Genomic DNA, 16,624 nt, shown 5'->3' on the forward strand with positions numbered 1-16,624 from the left:
TATCAAAATGTATTGTATGTGGCGGACAACGTTCGAGGGGTTTGCGTTGCTTATCGATAACAGACTCTGTGATTGACAACCTGTAAGAGAAGATCATGCGCGAGCTGTACGCCACCAAAATCTACGCTCTTAGCGATTCCTCCCAGAATAGGACGCTACTGAGTAATATTCAATATCATCGCGAAACAGCTAGAGTACTCCGTATGGCCAAGGCATATCGTTTACAATCCCTCCAAGCAAACAATGCAAAAGTCCCCTGATTGGGCGAAGGCGGGGAAGAGCCCGTTTTATCGCTGAGTCAGCGGCTGCAAAATCGACGCTTTCCAAAGGCCCCTCACTATCTAAACTACTCTTCACTCGTCAACTTTTAGATCCACCTCCAGACTATCTCTTCTTTCTTTTTGATAGAGACGTGTTTGGTTGGTTCGCCTTGTTTTCTGCTCTTCAAATTTAAACATGGCCGGCCAAACTCCGGAGTCCTGGGAGGATGAACTCTCCCAGCAGACTGAGGGCGTCAACTTGAACGCACAGTCCCGACCACAAGCCCAAGCTCCCTCTTTCCGTCCTGGAGTGGCCTCTTTTCAACCAGGAGCCGCTTCTTTCGTGCCCGGCCAGTCTTTCCAAGGGTACGGCGGCTTCCCACAGTACGGCCAGTATGGCCAGCAAGGCTATGGCGGTTACCAATATGGTCAACAGCAGCAGGCCTATGGTCAGTATGGAGCTTATGCTCAGCAGCCTGGTGGCTACAACCAATCTTACAACCAGCAATACGGCGGTTACCAGCAACCACAGCAACAGCAACAATTTGCTCAACAGCCACCCCAAGCTACGCAGCAGCCCAAGGCTGTTGAATCCCAGCCTGCCCAATCAGCGCCCAAGCCTGCCGCCGCCGCCGCTCCTAAGGCTAAGGTTCTGTCTATCGGTGGCGCTAGCGACTCTCCTGCTGCCCCTAAGACCAAGGTTCTTTCGATCGGTACACCCTCTCCTGCTCCTGCGTCGAAAACACCATCTTCGGGATCTGCGACTCCCGGAGACTCCAAGGGACCCGATGCTGCTCAGGCAGCCGCCAAGGTGACGGCTACTAAGGCTATTGAGAAGACGGAGAAGAAGGCAGAACAGAAGGCTGCCGCCAGCGGCAAATCATCTCCTGCTCCTGCGTCGGGTCGCTCTAGCCCCGGAAGAGCCAGCCCTTCCCGAGCTGAAGTTGCTAAGGCTACCCGTGCTGCAGATGCCGTTGCCAAGGAGCAACAAGCCGATGTTGACGAAGCTACGTTGAAGGAAATTTACGGTGAGAAGAAGGAGCACGTGAACATCGTGTTCATCGGACACGTTGATGCCGGAAAGTCTACTCTGGGTGGATCCATCCTGTACGTCACTGGAATGGTGGATGAGCGAACTTTGGATAAGTATAAGAGAGATGCCAAGGAAGCCGGTCGTGAGACTTGGTATCTTTCCTGGGCTTTGGATTTGACGAACGAAGAGCGAGCCAAGGGAAAGACGGTCGAGGTTGGCCGTGCTCACTTCAAGCTTGATGTGGAGTCGCCTGACGGACCTGTTGAGAGACACTTCTCCATTCTCGATGCTCCTGGTCACAAAGCATACGTTCACCACATGATTGGCGGTGCTTCACAAGCTGATGTTGGTGTTCTGGTTATCTCCGCACGAAAGGGTGAATACGAAACTGGATTCGAAAAGGGTGGCCAGACTCGTGAACACGCTTTGTTGGCGAGAAACACAGGTGTCCAGAAACTGGTCGTTGCTGTCAACAAGATGGACGACCCTACTGTGGAATGGAGTCAGGCTCGTTTCAAGGAGTGCACGGTCAAGGTCTCGAAGTTCCTGGAGGCCCTCGGTTACAAAAAGGATGATCTTACCTTCATGCCTATCTCCGCTCAAAGGACATTCGGTATCAAGGATCGTGTCCCTAAGGACCTTGCGCCTTGGTACGATGGCCCCTCCCTTTTGGAGTACCTGTCCAACATGAAATTGCCTGAGCGTAAGATCAATGCACCATTCATGATGCCTATTACCGCGAAGTATCGTGACATGGGTACCATGGTGGAAGGTCGCGTTGAATCCGGTGTGGTCAAGAAGAACGGCAATTGTATCATTATGCCCAACCGCACCAAGGTTGAGATCACAGCTCTCTATGGAGAGACTGAGGATGAGATCCCGACAGCCACTTGTGGTGACCAAGTCCGCATGCGTCTTCGTGGTGTGGAAGAAGAGGATCTCCTTCCCGGATTTGTACTTTGCTCTCCTAAGCGTTTGGTGAACTGTGTGTCGAGCTTTGAGGCCAAGATTAGGATCCTCGATCTGAAGAGCATTCTCACTACCGGTTATAACTGTGTTATGCACGTTCACTCAGCTGTTGAAGAGGTTACAATCTCCGCCCTGCTGCACAAGTGCGAGCCTGGTACGGGCCGCAGGAGCAAGCGCCCACCTCCCTTCGCCAGCAAGGGCCAGACTATCATCGCCCGTCTTGATGTCACTAGCACTGCTGGTGCCGTCTGTGTCGAGCGTTTCGAGGACTACAACCAAATGGGACGGTTCACTCTGCGTGATCAGGTAAGCAGCTGTACTATATACTAGTTGACTAAAAAGCTAACCAGTTGGAACTTTAATAGGGACAAACCGTTGCCATTGGTATGATCACCAAGCTCATCAAGACTGAGGAAGAGAACTAAGCATACATAATCACAAATAAAACCGGGCGACTTCTATCTCAGTCTTCTTGACCCTTGGTGGGTTACGGCTGCAATTGAACCGACTACGGTCAGGGAGGTATGGGTGGGCAGAAGGTGGATGAGAAGATCCACAGACTTCTTCTCGGTTGATGATGATGAAATTTTCCTTTCTTATAGATTGTTTTTCCCTGCTGTTTCTTTGCTGGAATGGTAAAAAATTTGCTTGGACGTTTCACGCCGGTTTACATTACATGTAGATATCCACGTATATCCATCAACGCATCAGATCATGAAGTAATACCCATATGGACATGCAGAAAGTATCTATATCTAAACAGCTCATAGCAACCAAAACACGGAACGAAGATAAAAAGAAGGATAAATCACCGCTTCTTCTTTCCAACAACCTTAGTAAACCCATCTTCATCCACCTCGGGTTCAACCTTCTCCTTCGGAGCCCTAACCAAAGCAGGAGCCTCCCCCATATCAACATCTTCCTCATCCTCCTCCTCATCATCATCCTCAGAATCCTGGTCCTCATCCTCGCCCCTCTTAAAAGCCGCCGCAACATTACTAGCCTTCTGCTGACTCTTCGTCTGGTAGTTCTCCCACATCTGCTTAATAGGACCGATATCGCCTTTCGCCACCAACTCCCTCACCTCTATAATCTCAGCCGCAACAGGCACCGCGCTCTCATCGTCAATAACCACGTCAAACTCATCATTCATAACCTGGATGAGCACGTCCTCGAGATCCTCCGCATCCGTCTCCGGCCGATCATTCAGCATGTCAGAAATGGCACCGCAGAGCCAATCGCGCTTATCGGATGACGTTGGGCCGCCCCAGTTCGACTGCACGGCTAGCGTGAGAGCGGGCCAGTTGTGGATTGCGAGCGTAATGCCGAGGTCGAGGTAGGAGGAGTTCGGCTGGTTCTCTTGTTGAGACATTGTGGCGCTTTGTGAGGATTTCCTGTGACTGGTACTTGGGAGAAGTGCTGGCGCGGATTTGATTTCTTAGTGGGGGTGTGGTTTTTGTTGGTTGCGGATTTATATAGTGGGGTTGGATATGCTTCTTGATGTTTGCTGGTGCGCGGTGTGTTAGTTTCCGTTTTTTATTGGTTAGGTATGTTCGCTATGGTGGTATCGGTGGACTGAGGGCTCGTGGGAGTGTGTATGGCCCTGTGAGATGAGCAATGGAGGTTTGGGGTGTTGATGTATAAATCTTTGAATTTTTCGATATCACTAGGAGATTAGATACGATAAGCGGATTGTGGTCATGTGATCACATATATAGTGTCGTTGAGTTGATGATGAATGTTCAGGGGTGTTCGGGATAGAATTGGGAGACTATGATTAGATAAGGAGAGTTAGAGGTACTGTGATCTATTAGAAGAAGAATTATGTGATATTGAAGTTGCCAGGCAGTTGCTGTCAAGTTTAAATGAAAAAAGAGCTCAATCTAAAGCGTGCTGTATATGAAATATATCCTAGTAGATGTGCCACAAAGCTGTAGTTTAAAAACCAGTTATGCTTTCCCGCTCCACATGCAATGAAGAATAACAACACCTGAAGCGCTTTGATGCAGAAATATTTGAATAATACATAGAGAAGAGGGGAAAAAAAATAAGGTACGCCTGGTATATCCAATCTTGTGAGCGCCAAACAAGAGCCGCTTATGTACAGAAGCTAAAAGGAACCCAATCAACTTTCAACGCCACCCATTGCCGTTGAACATGGTATCAAATCAGTCACAAATCACAAAACATGACTTAACATTTCCTGTGCTCTTACTGCTGTGGCGATGTGCCAAGGTAATGTGTTTCGTTGTACAGTGCGGGTACCCCTGGCTCGAGCAAGGGTGCCGAGATCACGGTACATTCCTAGGGTTTCTCGAAGAATTGTTTCGCAGGAAGAAGGTCGTTGGGTATATATAAGGTTAAGGGTCATCGCATATACACCGTCCCCGTCGGTGTCTCCCTTTCGGCGAAGTAGGTAACCGCTAGCCAATGCTGGTCGGTACTCGGTGAGGTGAGGTGAATTGTTGAGGCGATGGGAGAGTACCACGCCCCAGGATTCATCGCATATATCTGTAAGCACGGATTCGGATTCCGCTTCCAGAGTAGGTTCTGTGGGTGTTGAAGCATTTGCAGGCGCATTCCCGCCGCTGGGAGGGGTAGGCGCAGTGCCCCATTGATCCGGCGAGAAGACGTTGCCACTAGCGTTTGGTGTAGCAACGGGTGTTGAGGAGGTCTGTGGATTAAAGACGCTCATAGACATGGGTAAGAACGGAGGCTCAATGTATAGATCGGGAGCAGTATTTACGCTCAATATCGTCAGCTCTAATGGTATGGAGTTTGCCTTGTTATACTGCTCGATAAAACCCGTCCATGCTGTGAATGCAAATCAGCGGAATGCACGTAAGACATTTTGGTGACATCCTTACCATCAACTTCGTCCTGATCGACAGGCTCAGTGCTCACGACGAAAACCTTCCATCGCGCTTGAATTCTATCCACGATGTCCTTTGTCGCCACCCAAATCTCGCTACGCACATCCGAAATGCTCCTAACAGCACTGGCATTTCGGTAGCGTAAATTATAAGAAATTGTACGCTGGAGTGCCCCAGAGTTGTCAGACCAGGCAACACTTATCCAGCGCTGATCTTGACTTTTTGAGTACGCAATATGAAGACATTTGCCTTCTTGCAAGGGTGAGGTTTTCTCAGAGGCGAGTCTAAAGCTGATCGTCCTAGGGAGAGGCTCGGCAAGAAGGACGGGAGGTGCGCAATTCACGAGACTCGACTGTAGTGCTTTGGGAGGGCATCGACTGTAGATTTCCAGTGCCAAGTTCAGGTACTGGGTTTGTGGAGGGACGACCACCGAGCCTGTTGACATTATAAAGCTAATTGGAATGATCTGTAGCACCACTTCATTCAACTGTCGGGCTTGTTGCTTGCCGGTGTCGGTGATATACTTTTGAAACAAACACCAGAAAGCAGAGCATATATCGACGAGCGCCGATGCATGTGCAAACGGATTGATTATGTAGATTACTAGGCTGTCATTGCTCGGAGAACCTTTCAAAAGTGCCGTCCCTGTGAATGTTAGCACATGGTAAATATACTGCTCACCGGATCTCCAACGTACCAAGCTCTTCGCATATTACTTTTAACGACTGCATTGCAGGCAGGAACTGTGCGGTATCCAAAGGACCAACGTCCCAGGGGCAAAGCCCCCATTCAAAGGCACTAGACCTACATCCCCGAACATGTTTTCCAAAGTTACAACTAGCGTAGAGCAACCCTAGACGTTCCAGGAATACATTGGCAGCATCGGCAGCAATTTGAGGATGAATACAATAAGCTGAGATATCCTTTGGGCCGTCGGCTGGTTCCAGGCCGAATGTTTCCCAAAATGAGATTGCAGGAGGCAGAGCTTCCAAGTATTCCTTGCCGCGACGCACGCGTAAATGTGGCGGAGACAGTTTTGTTATTGAACCTTTTCCCGTCTCTTTCCGTTGAGAGGGTTGTCGGGCTACGGTGCCGTTGGGTGCAGGAGAGGCTCGTTCATTGTCCTGTAGGGATATCCAACTATTCAAATCAAGCCTTTCAATGCTGCCCAATACACCTTCCTCTTCGAGGAAACTTTGAACTGAATATGCCTTGGCTTCAAGATCGGAGAGACAGAAGCCTCCATCCAGTTTATGGTCCAAAGAGGACTGTGTGATTTGGTCAACAAATAACTGGGCAATTTGAATTTGCATGTCTTTGCGGGTGAGAACAGGGAATAACCGATTTTCTGCTAATGAGAAATAACCGGTCATTGACCAATCAGAGAAAGTGGATAACAAATTTCCCAGGAATATTGAATGCTCAGGTCTATGGATAGGGATTTCCTGGTCTCCCTCCCCAAGAGACTTCACCTGAGATAAGGCCGGCGAGCTGACGGAGTTAGAACAGGCACGTTTTCGCTTGCGACTTAGCAACGGTGGTGCATCACTTTCCGAGGCACTATTATCACTATCGTCGCTTGTATCGCTGCTAGAATCCGAAACCGTTTGTAGATAATGACCTTCGCTTGATGGACTGGCGTGACCATCTAGGCCCACCGCGCTGGCGCCAGCGGTGGGGTATCTCTTAATGCGCCGGCGAGGCATACCGACAGTTGGAATATCGGAATTTGTGTACGCTTTGGAAGCAGATGGGCCCGCAGTAGTGAATCGGAACTTGCCGTCAGCACCATACTTCTGATCCCAGGCAGACATATTTGGTTTGAATGCAACTGGGTTGTAATAGCTTTGCTTGCGGCTTCCTTTGGTGGGAACATGACTGTCCCCGTTGGGTTCTGGTAACAATATTCTCTTGATTTCCACTGGACTTAAAGGGGGACTTATTGTTTGATTTTGTTCAATATAAGGCGAGGCTGCCTCTGTGATTTCCTCTGCATCCAGGTGCTCATGTTGAACTTTTGGTGTTACCTCATCGGGGCTTGCTTGGGTTACTTCAAGATCTTCTGGTGGTGTTTTCTGAGCTGGGATATCTTCTAATATGGCATCTTCAGAGACGGTAGGATGTGCCTCTGCGGCCTCTAAGTTGGCCATGTCAGGCATCTCTTGAGCGTCATCAGCAGGGTCATCAGTATCCATGGCAGCGAAGCTAGGGTCATCGAAGAAATTGAAATCTGCATCGGTGATTCCTTTGGTGCCAAAGTCTCTTTCATCCATGTCTCCGAAAAGATCATCATCCTCATTAGTGTCGTATAATCCAGATCCTACCGCAAGCCCACCTAACGGGCCAAATCCCGCCGATGGATCAGCGTCTGAGCGATCTTTAGCAGTAAACTGCTCGTAGTACTTTGGCTTGTTTTGGTTTTGTAAGAGGGATGGCACAAGCTCTGGTTCTTCAGCAAATGTGTCTGATGCGCCTGCTAGATTCAACCCCATCACAGCAGCTCCATCTGGTGGTGTCGGATATACGAGACTGATAGTCTGGAGATCAGGATACTCAGAAGCTCGGGATAGGCTTTCTATTCCCTCGAGAATGTCAGTTGTAGCAGAGGATGGTTCAGTGTTCCTTGATTGTTGTTCTGGATGACTAGACGGGGGTTTAGGACTTGTCTCATCATGCTTTGGCTTTTCCACTACACGCCAATTCTCTGCGAAACCCAAAGGATCGCTGACCACAGGGCAAGCACTTTCCATCCATTGTGAGGATCCAGGGGATGCTGACTTTGTTCTCCGAAAGCAATACACAGCAGGCCAGAGGACACGCTTCAAGGGAAGCGTAGATGAGTTATCCTCATTTAGCCGTAAAGTCTCCCCAGCTAACCTGGAGTAAAACGGTTCCCAAATTTCAATTTCTACCCAGGCTGTCTCATCAACAGTATCAATCGGCAGCCCAAAGTTCCTTAGCCAATCTAGCACGTTGGCTTTCCATTGCTTGCGTCCTGCAGCGCCTAAATTATCAGTTCCAATGCCTCCCGTGGATGGATACGGGGATGAGGCATTAGGTGGACCTGGGCTGGTTGATACTAGCCTCGCAACAGAGCCGCTGGGTGATAACCAGATATCAGCTCCGGAAGCTACATCACATACGTCGGATGGACTTTCCCCAGGTCTGCATAGCGGGGCAATGCCATGCTGTGATGTTGTCTGCAAAGACACTGTTAGTTTCCCAGCCGAGGTCAATTGAACTTGGATTGTAGTCAGAGCAGAAATCGAAGAAAGATCATCATTGACTATTCTGGAGGTCTCGTAGTAATCCCTCTCGATGACAGTGAAGAGGGTCCGTGACCCTAGAGGAATCGCACTGCTGCGACGAATCAGTTGAAGATTAAGTGAGCCTGTTATGGCTGAAATGAAAGCTGCGTAGATTGCAACAGAGCTACTATAGCTATCAACCCGTCTCGTGGATGTGGGGGTAGCCTGTGGTCGTTGCGACCCGGTTGAACTCCCTGCGGTCTGAGGATCTGTCGAGAGATTCTTAACTAGCTCACGAGGCATAACACTCCCAGACGCAGATACTATGGTTATACAGTCAACGCACAAGGTACGGAAGAAATTCAAAGGGATTTGAGCGTACAAACCTTTTAACGTCGAAGAGCCGACAATAAGTCTGCTTTGCTCCCCTTTACTTTCGTCTGACCGCAAAGAGGCCACAGACTCAAATTCTGGAGTCGCAGAAAACACCCATAAGCCAAGACGCCTAGGGTAACTCGATACTAAGCAGTCCGAGTTCCTCAATCGCAGCTCTAAGTCCTTGAGGCGACTTAAATGCTTAAGGATGGTGAAACCGTTAGCTGGAGCCTCGGCTGGAAGATTTGTAATGTTGGGATCTTCCGTATATATTCTCCAGTAGATATTGGAGAATCCGTCCTAGATTTTTGGATTAGAAGCTTACATCAAACCCGAGTAAAGATTAACCTACAAGGACGCGTATATTTGTAACGGACCCTCCGGGAAAGTCCATGGTTTAACGGTTGCTCTGAGGCAGATCCTGGCAATACTCATTGATAGCCAAAAGAGCCTTTAAAAGAGAGATAGGGATCATCTCCAGGAGTGTCTGGAAAGCAAACTATATCCCAAGAAGCAACCCATAGCCCATGGAGTTAACTTATCGCAGAAGTTAGCAAATAGATCAGCTCGCTGGCGCCATCGCACCGCAGGGAAGGGTCACAAATGCTATACCAATAATGAAGTCGGTGTATATATCAAGATAAAGCGATCATGATAGAGGCGCGATTATAAGGGATTCCGATAACGGATGGCGTTCAAGATATAGAATGTCGCAAGTCGCTGTTTCAATCCAGGCCTCCGACGCCATGAAACCCGACGGAGGTTCGTCCGGACCGCGTGAACCAATCATCAATGATCGACACCCGCTGGGTCACGTGGGTCCTGCTATCGCTATCTGCAAAGGCTCTTTTTTTTTTTTTTTTTTTTTTTTTGAGTCGGAGCTTTACCAGTCGCAGCAACGCCAGGCTCTTTCTCGCTCAAAGAGCACCACTGCGCAAAGATGAAGCTTTCGAATCAGTCAGAAGTGCCGGTTTATACAATCTCTGGATCGAACACTGCGAGGCCACTTCCTGAATGGCTTGCGAGACGGAGAAAGCGCAGCCTCAAAAATGACCCGGAGTATGCGAATCGGGTTGAACTCTTACAAGATTTCGAGTTCGAAGAAGCGAGTCATTGTGTAAGGGTAAGCGAAGATGGCGAATGGGTTATGAGCACAGGTTAGATTACGTCTTGAGTAACGCGACTATAATATTTTGCATGCGACTGACGATAAGACATAGGAACCTATAAGCCTCAGATTCATACACATCAACTTTCACAGTTGTCCCTCTCATGGGCTCGTCACACAGATGCGCTAAACACCACATTCCTTCTTCTATCCTCCGACTACTCCAAATCTCTCCATTTACAGTCCGATCGGTCACTCCAGTTTCACACACCTGCAGGGTGCCATTACACAACGAGACTTCCCAGATATGGGCGTGATCTAGTTTACGATAGACAATCTACCGAGGCATTAGTCCCTTCTGTCGGCGTGAATCAAGATGGCATGGGTGAAGTCTTTCGACTCAATTTGGAGATGGGTAGATACATGCGGAGTTTCGAGATTGACGTGGGTGGCGACGACTTCACATCCGCTGGCGGAGGAGCGTTGCAAGGTGGTATAAATACAGGTGCCGTCAACACAGGAGCTATTGCGGAGGAAAGCCACAATTTGCTCGCCTTTGGTACTACACTAGGCACGGTGGAACTCTGGGATCCAAGAGCGAAAGGCAGGGCAGGAATCTTGTTACCGCCAACACAATCTATCCCTGATGAAGGCCGCCATGAGATTACAGCTTTGGAATTCCACCGTTCAGGCTTGACACTCGGTACCGGCTCCTCCAACGGCCTTATTCACCTATACGATCTTCGTTCGCCAGTTCCTCTGCTCAAGAAAGACCAAGGATATGGATTCCCCGTCCATACACTTAAGTTCTTGCAGCCTTCATCCTTAACACGTGAACAGACCATGGAGCCTAAGATCCTCTCTTCGGACAAAAAGATTATCAAGATTTGGGACCCTCGGGACGGCAGCCCTTGGACGTCTGTGGAACCTGCTGTCGACATCAACTCGGTTGCTTGGTGTAAGGATAGCGGAATGCTCTTGACTGCCAACGAAGGACGCCAGCAGCATGCATTTTTCATCCCTCAGCTTGGGCCCGCGCCAAAATGGTGTTCCTTCTTGGATAACCTTGTTGAGGAAATGGCTGAAGATCCTAACGATCCTAACGCATTCAGCAGCGGTCAGGCAAGCTCTGTGTACGACAATTACAAGTTCTTGACCGTTCCTCAACTGCGCACTTTGAACTTGGAGCACTTGATTGGCCGGACCAATTTGCTGCGCCCTTACATGCACGGTTACTTTGTGGCACAACGCTTGTATGAAGAGGCTCGTTTGATCACGAACCCCTATGTTTGGGAAGAGGAACGTGCGAAGAGAGTCAAGGAGAAGATCGACAAGGAGCGCGAAAGCAGAATCCGGGGTAAGAAGAAGGCTGCTGTCAAAGTCAACAAGAAGATGGCCGACAGACTTATGGCTATTGAAGAGAAGAACGAACGTAAGAGGGCACAGCGTGTGTTACAGAAGGGCGGTGACGAGGAGATGGTCGACGCACCTGCATCTGCACCTGCAGCAGAGAAACCCGGCCAAGGTCTACTGGGCGACAGTCGTTTCGCCAAGCTGTTCGAGGACGAAGACTTCGCCGTGGACGAGGCATCGCATGAATTCAGGCTTCTCAACCCCAGCACTGTCACAGACGTCCCTGAGAGAAAAGAAAGAGGCCTTACCGCCGTTGAACAGGAGGAAATCGACGACGTGCCCGGTTCCAGCTCCGATGATTCTGACTCTGAGAGCGAAGCAGAACGACCTGTTAAGGAGAAGTCTTCCGGAAAGATCTCGACATCCTCCTATAAACGTACCAACCGATCCCAGCAGCCCCGAATGCAAGTTTCTTCTTCTTCTGGCGTCAACTCTACTCGCGACCGTTCCTTCGGCTCTAGGGCTCAGAACATGCGGACTAAGGAGAGACCATCGCGTCGTGGTGGCGTCGTTGGAGAGAGGGAGGTGACATTCACACCCCATGTTAAGTCGAAACAGCAGAACAGGGCCCCTGCACCGTCTCGGGATACAAGTTTCAGGGCAAAGGAGAGACGCAGTGCATCCGGAAACACCTTCCGAAAGATGTGATTCTGTAAGGTTTGACGAAGTTTATGTCAGGTAGTTACGGTGCATTTCCATTCATATGGAGGTTTTTTCTTCTCACAAAGGTACGCTGTACTACGGGCTTCAGTTATGCAAACGCTATATCTTCAAATTGGGGTCCATTGGAACAGACTCTGATGAGAGGGTTTCCATGATACCTCTAGCATAAACTCGGGTTGGTATCCAACATAGTTCCTGGTGCACCAGATCCAAGGCGCCCTAGCCATTATGGCTAGCATGACGTATTCAAACATAGTCTATAGGTCGAGAATACACCATGAAGCAGGCCCATAGACTTCCAAATTCCACATGGATGCCTTGAGCCTATCATAGTGTGAGCTCTAGGGTCCTTTATATCATGGTGTCTTCGCTGTCCCATGTTCTCAATATCCATGCCAACGGCAATCCTGCCCAACTTACGGAATGAACAGTCCATTGGAATACCATACCCTTCAATGTATATATAATCAATTTAGAACACTGGATGAATTGAAATTGAGAATTCATGCTGAACTTTGAATCATGATGCGCTTGAGAGAAATATAGTGCCGATAAGCCAGTTCAAAGACAAACTTCAACTCCGAGCTGTCCTCAAATCATGAACAATAAAACAGACAATAGTCATCAGCTCCAAGTACTTACAAGAATCCCAAAAGAAAGAAGCCAAATGGGACCTAGAGAATAAAATGCTCAGGACCTTATTGACGCTCCGGCGTCAATAACGGATCAGGAAATCTAAATAGGACATTGTCACGCCAAAAAGAAAAATGCCCAATAAAAAAGAAATTTTGAAAAGAAAAAAGCTCCGTGCCATTCTATCCTTCATTACCTGATTGCATCATGGTGCTCACAAAGCAGTCTATAAGAATAGCCTTACTGGCTAAAATGGCACGATCGTAAAAAAAAAAAAAAAAAACATTCGAAGACGTTCGAATAATCGCTGGATCAGGGATTCAATCCCTGACAAGGCAAAGGAAAAACATCAGATCGCCCAGATTATACTGATATGATTTAGAGCCCAAAGAAAAGACAAGAAGACCAATTGGGCTGACATAGGCAGCGTGTGAAGTCGGATATGAAGAGATCATGTTTTTCGATATGTTGCAGAAACTCTAGTCATAAGCCTGTTTAGGGCCAAGGATGGAAGCCACCGCCACGTCTACCACTTCCTCCTCGTCTTGATCCGGCGACGTTCCCAGTCGGATCATGAGCATGGTTGCCATGTCTGCCTTCTTCGAAGCTCCGTCGCGAGGCACCAAAGTCGCTCATAGCGAATAGTAGAGGCTCGTCTTCCTCTAACTGGGCAGATTGTGGCGGACCGCCACGCCCAGCACTGGGTCGTCGCCCTACACCCCGACGATCTTCCATTGCCGAGGTAGCACTATTACTGCCGCTCCCGTTGCCATCACGCTCACTCTCGCGTTCAGTAAGACCAGGAGGGATGGCAGCACCACGTGCAAGGCTACTAGACCCGGAACTTAGGGAATGATGACCGCCAGAAGACCCCCGGCCGCGAGAGTGGCTGAAGCGTGGCTGGTAGACGTGGTGGTGAGATGAAGCCGAAGAGGCAACGGTAGGGCCAGGGGTCACGCCCTTATGAGAGCCTTGTTCACGTGCTATTGAGCTAGGCGGTACAACTGCAGCTTCGTCTGATGGCAATGGACGCGGCTCTCGCTGCGCTCGATGCGTGGTCGTTCCAGAGCTTTCATACTCATGCTGTCGATGAAGTGCACCGAGGCTCATATTGGATCTCTCCTCGGCACCAAGGCTTACGCTGCGATTGAAAGGGAAAATCTCATCGTCATCCACAGCAACCGTACGTGGGCGATGGGCGGCAGAACTAGATCGACGATACGCAGGGGGAAAAAGGCGAGGTGATGTCGGGATGTCTATGGCGTTCACTGCGGACGGTCCGTGCTCCATGGTTGTCCCATCGCTGGTGTTTTCATCAAGAGGAGAGCCATGGCCCTGGGAGAGTTCTGTGACATTGCCCTCAGGATGAGTATAATCGACGATACTGTTAGAACTAAGACGAGATGGTATCGCCGGAGTGTGGGGTGTATGAGGAGATATCGGTTTTCCCGGCGATGAGGCAGTTGAGATGGATGTTCCCGCAACCATTGGTGGAACTCCAGAGAGCTGTTTGCTAGATGAATTGGATGAGCGCTGTAAGAGCAGAGATGATGACATCGAGTCGGAAAGAGCAGCATTAGAATCCCGCATACGTTGGAAGCGTGTTAAAGCGGCCGAAGTGACTGTGGTCCTACGCCCAGTGGCATCAAGAGTAGCCGAGCCTGACGTATTGAGAAGATCTTTTCGTAGGTCTAGCATTTTCAAAAATTCCGAAATGTTCTCATCGTCTGCGTGAATGGAATCGGCGCTCGTTCCAGTAGGTTCAGCAAGCAAGCCGGATCCAGGTTGAGCGGACGAAGTGGCACTTGCTTTACCACTGGAAGTATCGTCTTCCAATTTGTTTATCCCCCCAGAAGAAGGCCTGCCCCGACGATGGCTGAAGGCACTGCTATACCTCGAGATCGACGCCGGCCGTGGAGACGCAGAACTAGGAGACACAATACCAGTGTCCTGCACTGCAGGGAACGACTTACGAGCAGAAGCCGCCAAAGACGGGTGGGGACGAGGCCCGGATACTGAGCGAGGAGACGAGAGCGGAGGGTCAACAAGGGACGGTGATGCCGATAAGGGTGGGGCTTTGAATGGCTGGAAAGATATAGAAGGGCGTCTGACGACACCTGGGCTACCTTCACTAGCAAGCACAGCAGCGCGTCCCACGGGACTAGCTTTCGCAACCGCCAAGGCTTTCCGAGAGGACGAGCCAGGCGAGGACGGAGATGAAGTGCCTGACTCTCCTTTAGCCCGGAGAGCTGATATGGGACTCGCGCTGGTCGTAGGTCCAACCTGATGGAAGGTCGAAAGACTACCGTATGCCCGGCCAGGATCTGGATCTTCGACTGTTCTCCTCTCTTGTGGCAGTGACCCTATCTCAGGGGGAGGCACTTTACTATCCACCACTCGCGTAGGTAGCGACGGCCGGAAGATTTCATCATCGGCACCCATGAATCGAGAACTTAACAGAGCCTCGGAGTCATCCACGCGGAAATCGCAGCTTGTTCGATATGTCACTTGAGCGGAGAATGGACCAGCTGGCGAATCGGTGACACCAAAGCTGTAGGTTTCGACCACTTTGCTACTACTCTCGTATAAGGGCATGGTCAAGTGGTCTGGCTTCGAACTCGCATGGTTAGGAGACCCGACTATGATCCTGTACTTGATCCGTAGAGCTGGGTTTGCTCGAAGCCTTCCATTGCGCTTTGCGAACTTCCAAGCGGGCAAGAACTTAGAATAGGTGAATAATGATCGGAAAAGGACAATGCTTTTCTTGTATACAGTAGGCAGAATAGATCCAAGATCAGCCGGTAACGTGTTCGACGTATCCCCCAACTCAACCCTCCACCGCTCCAAGATAACATCATCGGAGCTGGCCGAGGGCGGTCTCACCGGATGGGCTTGTTGAGATGCAGCAAGGGCTTCTAACACATCCCATCGTTTCCCATTTTCATCCAAAGCCACAAGGGTTTGATTATTTGTGAGTCCCTTTGTATCGAGATATGTTTCAATAATTAAAGGCGGCGGGCGATTGTCGGTAGCATCACAGGTTCTCCAGGTGCGCAGCTGTTCTCGCAGCACATCTGTATCTTCGATCTCAACGTTAAACTAAGCCGTAAAGGTATTAGGTCAGCCCAAGCATTAGACATCGCAGATGAAAGACAAGTTTTGGTTATATCTGGGGTAGGGTATATTCTCAGGCGACAGGGATAAGACGTACCCAACGGTTTACTCTGGGGGTGTCAGAACCCTTGTTGAATGAAGGTGGGAGCTCAATGCGCGAATGCAGTATAATCAGAGCAGCTTTCGTGTGGTAATTCTGAAACATGACAGGAACAAATTAGCAGAGGTTCATCACCGAGCAATGAGGTCACCAGCCAGACGTTGATCCCATACCGATATTATCTGGTTCAGCTTCGTTACCGCCTCCTTTGCAGGTTGGACAGTTTGCCCTGGCGAACCAGGTTCGGCTTCAATCCCCAAGCCTCTGCTGTTATGTACCCTAACATCGGCTGCAGGGGAATTAGGACGATGATCCAGCTCTCTCGAACGAGATGAGTTCGGCCTGGCGGAAGAGGTTGGCGCTGTTGGCGCCGGCGACCGAGGATGTTGATGCATGATCCTTCTGCGACACAACGCAAGTGAGAACAGGATACTCAATGTAGTCCTTCCAAAGCCGAAATCGAATTCAGAGCTATGGCAGGGCGATTGTCTCGATCAAGAAGGTAATGGGGGGCGACTGATACGATGCGGACGGCCATGCTAACGAACTACACAGCCAGAGGTTCAGGGTTAGGAAAGACGCTAAGGGAATAAATTCCGGACAGTTTAGGCACGTTCCAAATCAAATTAACGGAGGCTGATTTCATCGCACTTTGTGCTCAGGCAACAGGATGCTGGCACACTTGAAGAGCATGCGGTCTAGACAACCTTGTGAGCTTCTCCGCACTGACGACAAGGCAGATCCGGGGGGTTGCACGGCGTCCTCACGTCGTGGGAGAATAAGGTAATTTAAGGATTCATAGTCACCAATACACTGGATTCGAAAGGTTTAGGAG

At 49.7% G+C, this 16,624-nt stretch overlaps 5 protein-coding genes across 5 annotated transcripts; 2 read left to right on the plus strand and 3 right to left on the minus strand.

Annotated features, from left to right (window-relative positions):
* Positions 1-297: 297 nt before the first annotated feature.
* On the plus strand, positions 298-2,982 carry BDV37DRAFT_236346 (translation termination factor GTPase eRF3). The gene is made up of 2 exons (XM_032080601.1): positions 298-2,568; positions 2,628-2,982. The coding sequence occupies exons 1-2, from the start codon at positions 457-459 to the stop codon at positions 2,685-2,687; spliced, it is 2,172 nt and encodes a 723-aa protein (XP_031946916.1). The 5' UTR covers positions 298-456; the 3' UTR covers positions 2,688-2,982.
* BDV37DRAFT_236347 (pre-rRNA-processing TSR2 family protein) lies at positions 2,983-4,045 on the minus strand. The gene has a single exon (XM_032080602.1). The coding sequence runs from the start codon at positions 3,632-3,634 to the stop codon at positions 3,071-3,073; it is 564 nt and encodes a 187-aa protein (XP_031946917.1). The 5' UTR covers positions 3,635-4,045; the 3' UTR covers positions 2,983-3,070.
* Positions 4,046-4,088: 43 nt separating this feature from the next.
* Positions 4,089-9,430, minus strand: BDV37DRAFT_236348 (uncharacterized protein). Its single transcript, XM_032080603.1, has 6 exons — positions 9,371-9,430; positions 9,111-9,295; positions 8,770-9,058; positions 5,833-8,706; positions 5,130-5,780; positions 4,089-5,076 (listed from the first exon to the last, which is right to left on the minus strand). Exons 2-6 carry the CDS (start codon positions 9,150-9,152, stop codon positions 4,442-4,444), a joined length of 4,491 nt encoding a protein of 1,496 aa, XP_031946918.1. The 5' UTR covers positions 9,153-9,295; positions 9,371-9,430; the 3' UTR covers positions 4,089-4,441.
* Positions 9,431-9,646: 216 nt separating this feature from the next.
* BDV37DRAFT_79912 (WD repeat NOL10/ENP2 family protein) lies at positions 9,647-12,051 on the plus strand. Its single transcript, XM_032091248.1, has 2 exons — positions 9,647-9,915; positions 9,979-12,051. Exons 1-2 carry the CDS (start codon positions 9,699-9,701, stop codon positions 11,925-11,927), a joined length of 2,166 nt encoding a protein of 721 aa, XP_031946919.1. The 5' UTR covers positions 9,647-9,698; the 3' UTR covers positions 11,928-12,051.
* A 673-nt stretch (positions 12,052-12,724) lies between these two features.
* BDV37DRAFT_79919 (putative autophagy protein Atg13) lies at positions 12,725-16,387 on the minus strand. The gene is made up of 3 exons (XM_032091249.1): positions 15,963-16,387; positions 15,787-15,885; positions 12,725-15,674 (listed from the first exon to the last, which is right to left on the minus strand). Exons 1-3 carry the CDS (start codon positions 16,182-16,184, stop codon positions 13,071-13,073), a joined length of 2,925 nt encoding a protein of 974 aa, XP_031946920.1. The 5' UTR covers positions 16,185-16,387; the 3' UTR covers positions 12,725-13,070.
* Positions 16,388-16,624: the final 237 nt, after the last annotated feature.

Source organism: Aspergillus pseudonomiae, assembly GCF_009193645.1.
Source record: "Aspergillus pseudonomiae strain CBS 119388 unplaced genomic scaffold BDV37scaffold_2, whole genome shotgun sequence".
In the NCBI taxonomy this organism is placed as follows: Eukaryota; Fungi; Ascomycota; class Eurotiomycetes; order Eurotiales; family Aspergillaceae; genus Aspergillus; species Aspergillus pseudonomiae.

Coding starts and splice junctions, on each gene's coding strand:
- BDV37DRAFT_236346 (XM_032080601.1), top strand. CDS start 457: ATGGCCGGCCAAACTCCGGAGTCCTGGGAGGATGAACTCTCCCAGCAG. Junction 2,569..2,627: donor GGTTCACTCTGCGTGATCAG/GTAAGCAGCTGT, acceptor GAACTTTAATAG/GGACAAACCGTTGCCATTGG.
- BDV37DRAFT_236347 (XM_032080602.1), bottom strand. CDS start 3,634: ATGTCTCAACAAGAGAACCAGCCGAACTCCTCCTACCTCGACCTCGGC.
- BDV37DRAFT_236348 (XM_032080603.1), bottom strand. CDS start 9,152: ATGGACTTTCCCGGAGGGTCCGTTACAAATATACGCGTCCTT. Junction 5,781..5,832: donor AGTAATATGCGAAGAGCTTG/GTACGTTGGAGA, acceptor TAACATTCACAG/GGACGGCACTTTTGAAAGGT. Junction 5,077..5,129: donor CGATCAGGACGAAGTTGATG/GTAAGGATGTCA, acceptor TTGCATTCACAG/CATGGACGGGTTTTATCGAG.
- BDV37DRAFT_79912 (XM_032091248.1), top strand. CDS start 9,699: ATGAAGCTTTCGAATCAGTCAGAAGTGCCGGTTTATACAATCTCTGGA. Junction 9,916..9,978: donor CGAATGGGTTATGAGCACAG/GTTAGATTACGT, acceptor GATAAGACATAG/GAACCTATAAGCCTCAGATT.
- BDV37DRAFT_79919 (XM_032091249.1), bottom strand. CDS start 16,184: ATGCATCAACATCCTCGGTCGCCGGCGCCAACAGCGCCAACCTCTTCC. Junction 15,886..15,962: donor AGCTGAACCAGATAATATCG/GTATGGGATCAA, acceptor GTCATGTTTCAG/AATTACCACACGAAAGCTGC. Junction 15,675..15,786: donor CCCCCAGAGTAAACCGTTGG/GTACGTCTTATC, acceptor TTTACGGCTTAG/TTTAACGTTGAGATCGAAGA.